The sequence below is a fragment of the Ylistrum balloti genome, unplaced genomic scaffold (assembly GCF_031769215.1).
Source record: "Ylistrum balloti isolate Yb309-2 unplaced genomic scaffold, AGI_CSIRO_Ybal_v1 Utg370790, whole genome shotgun sequence".
NCBI lineage: Eukaryota > Metazoa > Mollusca > Bivalvia > Pectinida > Pectinidae > Ylistrum > Ylistrum balloti.
The window spans coordinates 866,849-877,566 of NW_026782461.1; the positions used below are offsets into that span (position 1 = coordinate 866,849).

General features: G+C 34.8%; 1 protein-coding gene across 1 annotated transcript; it reads left to right on the forward strand.

Moving 5' to 3' along the window:
- Nucleotides 1-933: 933 nt before the first annotated feature.
- On the forward strand, nucleotides 934-1,737 carry LOC132558430 (putative uncharacterized protein DDB_G0281733). The gene has a single exon (XM_060222997.1). The coding sequence runs from the start codon at nucleotides 934-936 to the stop codon at nucleotides 1,735-1,737; it is 804 nt and encodes a 267-aa protein (XP_060078980.1).
- Nucleotides 1,738-10,718: the final 8,981 nt, after the last annotated feature.

Sequence of the window (10,718 nt, forward strand, 5' to 3'; positions counted from 1 at the left end):
GCGTAACTTTGGGTCCTTAGTGGGATTATAAGGGTAATCTACCTGTAGAATGTGAACGTTTTAACGGTCTTGTAAATGGTTTCTCATGGAAAAAGACATTATTCGTATAACGAAAGTTTACGTCTTTTCGTTTTTCCTATAACGTTAATGAAAACTCTGTTGAAACTATTATATCTTGCCTTAAAATATTTCTTTTTCGGTTTTCTACCATTCTTTATGGTGCTTCGTTTCCTATAAATTTTTAATTCCTTCCCCTCAAAATTCTGTTTCTTAAATCTATCCCCTTTGCCTCCAGTGGTAATAAGGAGAGACAGAAGAGAGGAAAGAGGGGTTTTAGAGATAAGAAAGGAGAGAGGGGTTTGGGAGACAGGAGAGGAGCTGGGAAGACTAAAAAGGAAAGAGCTGTTGTGTAGACTAGAGAGGAGAGGGATTACAGGGAGACTAGATAAGAGAGGGATTAGAGGGAGACTAAAGAGGAGAGGGATTACAGGGAGACAAGAGCGGAGAGGGATTACAGGGAGACTAGAGAGGAGAGGGATTAAAGGGAGACTAGAGAGGAGAGGGATTACAGGGAGACTAGAGAGGAGAGGGATTAAAGGGAGACTAGAGAGGAGAGGGATTACAGGGAGACTAGAGAGGAGAGGGATTACAGGGAGACTAGAGAGGACAGAGGAGAGGGATTACAGGTAGACAAGAGAGGAGAGGGATTACAGGGAGACTAGAGGAGAGGGATTACAGGGAGACGAGAGAGGAGAGGGATTACAGGGAGACTAGAGAGGAGAGGGATTACAGGAAGACTAGAGAGGAGAGGGATTACAGGGAGACAAGAGAGGAGAGGGATTACAGGGAGACGAGAGAGGAGAGGGATTACAGGAAGACTAGAGAGGAGAGGGATTACAGGGAGACAAGAGAGGAGAGGGATTACAGGATTACATGGAGACTATAGAGGAGAGGGATTACAGGGAGACTAGAGAGGAGAGGGATTACAGGGAGACTAGAGAGGAGAGGGATTACAGGGAGACTAGAGAGGAGAGGGATTACAGGGAGACTAGAGAGGAGAGGGATTACAGGGAGACAAGAGAGGAGAGGGATTACAGGGAGACTAGAGAGGAGAGGGATTACAGGGAGACTAGAGAGGAGAGGGATTACAGGGAGACAAGACGGGAAAGGGATTACAGGGAGACAAGAGAGGAGAGGGATTACAGGGAGACTAGAGAGGAGAGGGATTACAGGAAGACTAGAGAGGAGAGGGGAGAGGGATTACAGGGAGACAAGAGAAGAGAGGGATTACAGGGAGACGAGAGGAGAGGGATTACAGGGAGACAAGAGAAGAGAGGGATTACAGGGAGACGAGAGGAGAGGGATTACAGGGAGACTAGAGGGGACAGGGATTACAGGGAGACAAGAGAGGAGAGGGATTACAGGGAGACGAGAGGAGAGGGATTACAGGGAGACAGTGTGGAGAGAGATTACAGGGAGACAAGAGAGGAGAGGGATTACAGGGAGACTAGAGGGGACAGGGATTACAGGGAGACTAGAGGGGACAGGGATTACAGGGAGACAAGAGAGGAGAGGGATTACAGGGAGACTAGAGAGGAGAGGGATTACAGGGAGACAAGACGGGAAAGGGATTACAGGGAGACAAGAGAGGAGAGGGATTACAGGGAGACTAGAGGGGAGAGGAATTTTTTTTCTGTTAATAAACATTTCATGTCTTTAATTGATAACATTGTTTAATCTGTTTGGAAATCCTGGATTTCCTCAAAGAGGCAATATGTTACCACAGACCTGAATGTTGTTTCTGGGTGGGAAGTGACAAACAAGAATGGCTGTTTTGTACTTTCTGATAATAACACTTAGTAAAAACCAACATGTTGTGTATTATCTTGTGTATTTTCCCAGCTTCTTATCACACCTTGATTAATGTTTCTAGCACAGGGATACTGGAAGCGACTGGTGTACACCTCACTTGGTGATGTGATTAAGGATACATTAATGCAACATGTAAAATGATGATAACTTCTGGTCTGTGTTATAACTGTCAGATTATTTGATACTCTTATAAATTCTTTTATACATAATTGTTTAGATGCCACCCTCCCCCTCCCCCTTCCCCCTCCCCCTCCCCCCTCCACCCCCTTTTTCAAGGAGGGATGGGGGGCATATTATATATATATACATAATGGCTCCACAAATGACTTATTTCATCTAAATGAAACTTTTTATACAACTTTTTACAAAGTCATCAATCCAACTTTGCGTTTGTGTTACTATATTATATTTAAAATACACTTGGTGATATTTCAATAGTATAGGAATATAAATGATGTGATTCCAATAATTTCTGTACTCGTCTCAGACAAAGGGATTTAACCAGATAATCTTCCACATGGTGATTCTCATTGGGAGCTGAGCCACTGGTATCTGAACAATGATAGAGGATTATGTAATTACAAGATACATTTTGTGTACATCTTCTCTTTCTCTCCGCTGATAGCTAGAGAGCATGTTATTGTCATGACGTCAAGAACAGACACCTGTAATGACATTGCAGGATATTTCCCTTCATTGTTTCTGGGTTTTTTTTTTTAATTGTATTGCACTAGATGACATTCAGTTTAAAATTTTCTAATTTGATAAATTGAAGGGAAATTCATTTGATTATGATGTTAATAAAATAGAATCAACAGGTGATCAAGTTGTAGGATTTGAATTGATTGTAGAAAAAAATTGTTTTTACTTCTCAATGAAAATTCTGTAAGTTCAACCAATTTTTTAAAAAACAAGGAGATATCAGTGTAATTAATGTACACCATCAGGTTTGTTTTTAGTATATTATGTTTCATATTTGTTTATTTATATTAAGTTAGTCTGTGATTGTTTATTTGCTGGCAGAATAACGAAAAAAAGGATATATACTTGCACTGGATGTTAGTTAATAGATTGTGATATTTCTATGGATAGTATTTAAAAAGGTATAAGTATTTGAAAGGAAGTTTAAAGGTTTTAAAAATTCTTAATTCTATTAAGTTTTATTTATTGTTCACTTTGAAATCGTTATGAAACTTGCTGCTTAAAATAGTATCATGGTATCAACAAATTGTTCTGGTAGAAGACAGGAAATTCTTATCCTTTCTAGGGGATTTGGTCAGAATAACACCCAATTTTATTTAATTTGGTGCATGGGTCAAATTCCATTGTTCCTGAAAGAAATCCTTTACATTTTACATTTTGGTCCCAAAATGTGCACTTTTTGATTCTCGAGTCTGATGAGAAAAACAAAATGGCTGACAGATGGCTATCTCGGGTTTGTTTTTGATAATGAATGTTTATCACTATTTCTTCACTCCAATTTGATTTCTAAGTACCTTTTGATTCCTTATTGTCCCTTTTGACTTTGAGACTGATCAGATAAACAAAATGGATGACAGGCAACCATCTTGGATTTGACAATTAAATTTTGATTGCTTTTCTCCAAGAGGAATTTTCACTTTTCATATAATTAAAGAGTGAAATTGGAAGAAAGGACGGAAAAGAAGCAATATGGTGGGAGCCAAGATCCCACTTGGATGTCTTGTTCCTGAAATTTGGGACTTCTTGAAAACCATAAACTGTTTTAGTCAAATAATAATTTTGATGTACATTCAAGTTTACAGTAATGATACATAAGAGAATAGTATGAAATGTCTTTTAATGGCTGATATTAGCCATTTTGACAATTTCATATAGCCCTCTGCTTTGTCAGAGTTGGTGGCTGTGCCCACATCTATTTCAGTGCTGTAATGTGAGATGATGATTACACTCCTGATGATATGAAAGTGACTGATAATATTTGGTCTGTAATGATGATTTGAAAGTTACTGATAATTTTTGTTCTGTATTGAAGAATAATCAAATTTTCTACAAAATAATGGCCTTTTCCAAGGTTACAGATATCAGAGTATGTGTAGAAATTTTCAAAACGACGATCCATTTCAACTTCCTCTTCTACTGCACTAAATTTGAGATAAATCTTGATTTACTTAAGGCTTTGCTTAGAAAGCTTTGTCTTTCTTTTTCTCAACACACTAGACAGGAACATTGCTTCTGTCTTGTCTGCTTTGATAAGAGATTTTGGGCCTCCAGTTTGGCAAATGGATCTACAATATAATCTAGCAAATGTTTGTTATAAAAGGGCATATTATGGGTATATATCCATATAACATGTGTCTGTGTCACTTTAAAGCTTAGTTCAGTGCATTGGCTTCAGGTTGTAGACAGTGTAGTGCATGTTCTCTTTAATTGTCATATGCTATGTATTGCTGTGCTGTTTTATATAAATAATTATGGAAGATAAAATCACTTTGTTTGTTAGAAATGATGATATTAAAAGTATTTGTCTTGATGATAAAATTATTTTTTAATGGATTTTATCTGTTTTTAAACACAGGTATAAATATCTAACTTTATTTTCATAAATATTTCATTTCAACGTGGATAGTAATACATGTCTAGTGACAGATATTAATGGTTATTTAACTATGATACGATATATTTCTTATTCCATTTCGAGGAAGACAAATAAAGCTGGAATCTGTGAATGGTGTAGCCATAAACTTGTCTCTGAGTGTCTCGAATAAAGGCGGGATTGTGATCTGATATTAGAGTATTGATAGTTTATAGGTTGTATGAGGAAAGTATTACCATAGAAACATCCTAGTGTGACCTGAGGCAGGGCCTGATAAGTGAAATACAGCAAATTATTTATGATTCAGAAATTTTCAATGGCTGGATTCTGTTCCAATTTGATCCGAAGCATCCTTGGGTGAGAGAGATTTTTGTTTGCAAGTTTTGACTGTCTGGGATAGAGGGATGGGGCCCAATTGGGAAACAGTTATAAACATCTACAATTAATTTTCTTTTAGTTTTGGAAAAGCTTTTTCAAACAAGTGTGTGCCCTATGAGCCCTATGTAGGTGATGCTGGTTGTTGCCTGTCATTTAAGTTGTTCATCACACGTGTCAGTCTGGATAACAAAGGTTTAGTGTCTCTTTCAAACTACATAATTGTTTCCCTAGAGACATATTGGACAATGAAGATAATTAACAGTTAAGTTTTTCTGAAAATTTTTTCTAAAACTTTTCTAAAATTTTAAAATTCATCTACGTGCTTGTGTGTCTATCTTTCATTCAGGTACTGTCGAAGCAGCAGTAAATTATCTGTTGAACATATCAAGAATTGTTTTACATATCATTCAGGCTTTCCAGCTCAATGAATACCATTTTTTATTTATTTATTTATTTTTTTTTGCAAGAACTAACAAAAGAATTCAATTTGTAGGAGATAGGGGTTAGGATTTATAGGAAAATATAAAGAAATTGAAATGAAAATTGAAGTTTTAAAATGCTCCAAATTTGTCATGTGTTAACTCCATACATATTCAAGCCTTCCAGATCAATGCTGTGCACTTATGCTTTTTTCCCCCAGGGGGACTGTTGATAAAATAAAAGGACACCAATATGTTGTTAGGTCATCTATTATAATCAACTCTGTATTTAGTCTCTAATGGTCTGATTTATATTCATATATTCCTGTCAGTTTAGCAATTTCACCATAAATCTATATCTATATCTCTGTACAGAATTATATCATGGTCATTATAATATTAATCTGTTCTTTTAAGGTCAGCAAGGTAATTTTGAACGATCACAAGAATGATAACTTCACTAAAAGGATTTACCAAAAAAAATTAAAGGATTACAGGTATAATCCATTATACATGTACTTTCCAGGATGTACTTTTATTTCTGGAAGTCTTCTTCACAAGAAAACCTGTTTTGATACCTGTCTTGGTGATAGCTAGATTAAAAGTCTTTGGGGATAGACATTGAAATCTGGGGATGAACACAATTTGATAAGCTTTCATTTTGCAGCTCTGTAAAAAAAAAAAAAAATCAAATTATCAGATTACCACTGCAGAAATTCTTTAAAAATTGAATTCTAGAACTTGATCGGTATTTATAACCAACTCAGTACACAGGAAGGTAAGGTATGGTGAAATATTGTGTACAGTTATACATGAGTCATCTGAATAATTTTCTTGCTGGTGAAACTGAAGGAGAATAGAGTGTTTGTCTCTGTCTGTCTGTCTATCCATCCATCTGTCTGACTGTCCGGATGTTGGTTTCCAGATGATAACTTAAGAAAAGATAGATGGATTGACTGAAACTTCATTTAGTGTTAGGTTATGAGGTAATACAGAGTGGGATTGTGTTTGGGGTCGATAGGTCAACTACAACAGTCATTTCTGTTAAAAATAGATGTTGAAGAAAGGATTGATGGATTGGGTTGCAGAAAGGATTGATGGATTTGGTTGAAGTTTCATAAAATGTTATAGTATGAAGTAATATATAGTGGGGTTGGGCATCAGAACCTGTTACAGCTGTCTTATATAATATAGGAACAGTTCATTTTCTCATACTTAAGGCTAATAACACCTCTCCTTGTTGTTTTCCTCCTTTTGGAAAGAGTTCCAAAAACTTTGTAAAATTATATAAGAGTAATCTATTGGACTAGAACACATGTAACTGTTTGTGTTTATATATATATATATTAGTTCTCAGTGCTTGCTAGGACTGATGGTGAAGTATAAACATGAATGTTTGCTAAAAGAGTGATATTTTCTGATACTGTATGTATTTATGTACACAGTCTGAACAGGATAAATTCCATCTGTGATATCTCATAGATATTTTACAAATATTACAAATAAAATGATTTATTATGAAGCTCCCTTTATAGTCACTACTGAACATTGCATGTCATCACAAGAAAGCCAAATGAATTGGAAAACATCTAAAATCATTAGTTTTAATTTGTAACCATTTCATAAGAATTCCAGAGGTTGTACACACAATGATGGTTTTAATTGATATGAATTAGAATCTGTTTCAAATGTGTCAAGAATTACAGGTGAAAGCCATAGTTTTGTTATTTCATAGACATGGAAAAATTTATAGTAATTTGTTAATTAATGCAAATCTCCCCCCCCCCCCCCCAAAAAAAAACAAACAAACAAACACACAAAAACAAAAAATGACAATGATATTTTGGATTATGGTTTTAAAGTTAAAACAAATTTGAGTTTCAGCTTTACAGGTTTGTTTAAACAAAAGTCTTTTTAAAAGAGATATTTTCATTATGTATGTATTTATGTACACAGTTTGAACAGGATAAATTCCATCTGTGATATATCATAGATATTTTACAAATAAAATGATTTATTATGAAGCTCCCTTTATAGTCACTACTGAACATTGCATGTCATCACAAGAAAGCCAAATGAATTGGAAAACATCATCTGTAGTTTTAATTTGTCCATCAGTCATAAAATTCGAGGTTGTACACACAATGTCTGATTGATATGAATTAGAATCTGTTTCAATGTGTCAACCCAGGTGAAGGCCGTAGCGTCATAGACATGGCATTTATAGTAATTTGTAAATTAATGTCTCCTGGTGGGAAAGCTTTCTCTTGTTTCTGATTGCCATCGTATTTTGGATTGAGTGGTTTTAAAGTTAAAACAAATTTGAGTTTCAGCTTTACAGGTTTGTTTCAAAAGTCTTTTTGCGTCATTATGATGTTTTTAAAGCTCAGCTCATTCCCATTATGGCTGTCTAGATTGGCATCAATTCACCAATTTGGCTGTCTATATTGGCATCAATTCACCAATTTGTGTGTCCAGATTAGCATCAATTCACCATTATGGCTGTCTAGATTGGCATCAATTCTCCAATATGGCTGTCCAGATTGGCATCAATTCACCAGTTTGGCTGTCTAGATTGGCATCAATTCACCAATTTGGCTGTCTAGATTGGCATCAATTCACCAATTTGTCTGTCCAGATTGGCATCAATTCACTATTATGGCTGTCTAGATTGGCATCAATTCTCCAATATGGCTGTCCAGATTGGCATCAATTCACCAATTTGGCTGTCTAGATTGGCATCAATTCACCAATTTGTCTGTCCAGATTGGCATCAATTCACCATTATGGCTGTCTAGATTGGCATTAATTCTCCAATATGGCTGTCCAGATTGGCATCAATTCACCAATTTGGTTGTCTAGATTGGCATCAATTCACTGATTATGGCTGTCAAGGTTGGCATCACCTCACCAATTTGCTGTCCAGATTACAAACATAGATTAAAATATTTAATAAAAGCTATTTTTCCATTTACTGTAAATGGTTAGTTTACCCAAAATTTTTACACTGAAAAAATGTTCAACATTTCTTTTATCAAAATAAGCACACTTACCTAGTCATGTTTAACCATTGAGATGTAGCAATAGTTTTCGTGAAATTTAGAAAAATCCTTAAAGAGATATAAACCGTGTAACTTGAAATATTTTTTAAAACATTACACCGATAGAGACCATTTTTTGGGATAAGATAAGAGAGTAGAATTTGTTAAAATAAATCACTTTAGCCCACTTTTAATATGAACTTCAAATGTATATGATATTTCAAGTTTAATTTTGTAAAAATTTAAGGTGGCAAATTAAACAAATATTGAAATGAGGGCCAATTAAATATTCTTTACCCCGAAGAAAAAGTTTAAAAGATTTCATCTAGAGGCTACAAAAGCTTTGATTTCAGATAATGTTTTCAATTAGCACAGCTTTCTAGGTTATAGGAGTCAAATGCATCAAAGACTTCAAACAACTCATAAATGGGACACTACATTGCAAAATCAAGTGATTTAAAGGAAAGATTTTTACACAGAATAACTATTAACTATTTTTGCATTTAATCATCTTGGACAAAATGTAGTGTCAATCCCTGACAATGAGTCATGCAAGCATGACTATATATATATATATTCTACAATGTACTTACTTTCACTTAGTCTCACAGAGACTTAAGATGGCAGATTTATGGCCTGCTCAAAGTTTACATCACAAGCTTCATCATGATTTCATATTATTACAGGACGTTACTGACAATTATCAGAATTGCATGAAAATTTAGAGACGAAATCTTGAATGATTCATTTACATGCAAGATTTTATTGAAAATCAATCAAATTTAATCATGGCTGAGAGAAATAAATTTCTGTCAATCTGAGTTAACTGAATATATTACATTGTTCCCTCCATAAAATTCTCAAATCATTGATAAAATTGACGTTGCAATTTTAAATCAAAACCGCGTTGATTTATAAATGGCTGGAAACGGAAAGGCAAAGAAGGTGCCATTTCGTATTATTGAATCGGATCGTTACAAAATCTGCCTTGCCTATACATGCATCCATGAGATATTGTGATTTGCTTTCAGTGTTGGTGAGGCTGATTAAGGCAGATGTCGCATTCTTAATCCTGAATATAGCAGATAAATCCCCGACTGGTCAGAAGATTACTGGACACAAACTGACCAGCTGGTCATAAGTATTGCAGAAACAGCTAGTTTAAAGGAATTATGGTCAATGAAATGACCAAAGAGAATAGTCCATGACCAGATATAGGAGAATGATTAGTTGAAAACCTACAATAGATTTGCGATTGCTGGCAGAAGTTGACAATTAAAGATGAGATAAGCCAAGCTCAAATGATGGGAGTGTATTAACAAATGTTTATGACCAGTTAAGCCAAAGTGATTTACACTGACTAGTATTGACCGTTATGGTCAACTGTGATCATCCAGTCAGATAACACTAACAAGAGACCGTTACGAATGGCTAGATTTCTTCCACAAATGTACGCATAATGTTCTGCACAAATTCACCAGTTCAAATGAAAGTAGAGTTTCGGTTAAGTGTCACTTTCTATCAACATCTAGCACAGATTCAGCTTTGAAACAAATGCCCACCGGGACATCTGTTGATGAAACGGAAATCTGTGATGATATAGGAGAGATCTCTGTAGGATTGCCTTGGAAGGATCTTCCTGAAAGACATGATATTCCATGCCTAACTCTGTCACTGTTAATTCAATTACATTTGATGCTGATTGGAGTGATCTATCAATTCTGACAACAGCAGAAAACCAATGTGAATTTTGAACGCTTTTATGTGTTAATCCTACGTTAACACTGAGATTTAATGTTTTGTATGTTTACTGCAGCAGATGTACATGCATAACAATTTAAGTCAAACTTTTGATGTGTAAATCAGCTTTGAATTGATATGCCTTTGGTATTTCTAAGCTTCAGTAAGACAAAAGGACATCTTTTGTGTCTAAGAACAGAAGAACATTAATTTGTTGAAATGATTTGGTTTGATCTTGATACACAGGAAGATGGCAGAAATAAAACAGAAATAAAACTTATGAATATTGTTAGCAAATAATTTGGTCATTCACAGTATAATGGAAAATAAAAATTATTGTAAAAAATTCAAATTGAAATGATATAGATAAGGAAATTTTTTTTTCTTTAAAAATGAAATTTTTTTTTTTTTTTTTTAAGTCTGACATCTGATGATCAGAAGTGTTAGATCAGTTGAAAGTCAAGTTTCAATTTTTTTTCAGTGTAAATATTTTTCAGTCTAGTATGTCGAAACATGTAAACCAATAAATTTTGCTGAACCTATTGACAGATGTTGCCTGGTCATAACTACAGTTTACCTTGTGTCATGACAAGAAAGGCATGATTATTTGTTTACAAGAATTACCTGTAATACTTATATCATTTGTGTAGATATTTGAAAAAAAAATAGAAATCTTCTTTGAACAAAATAATA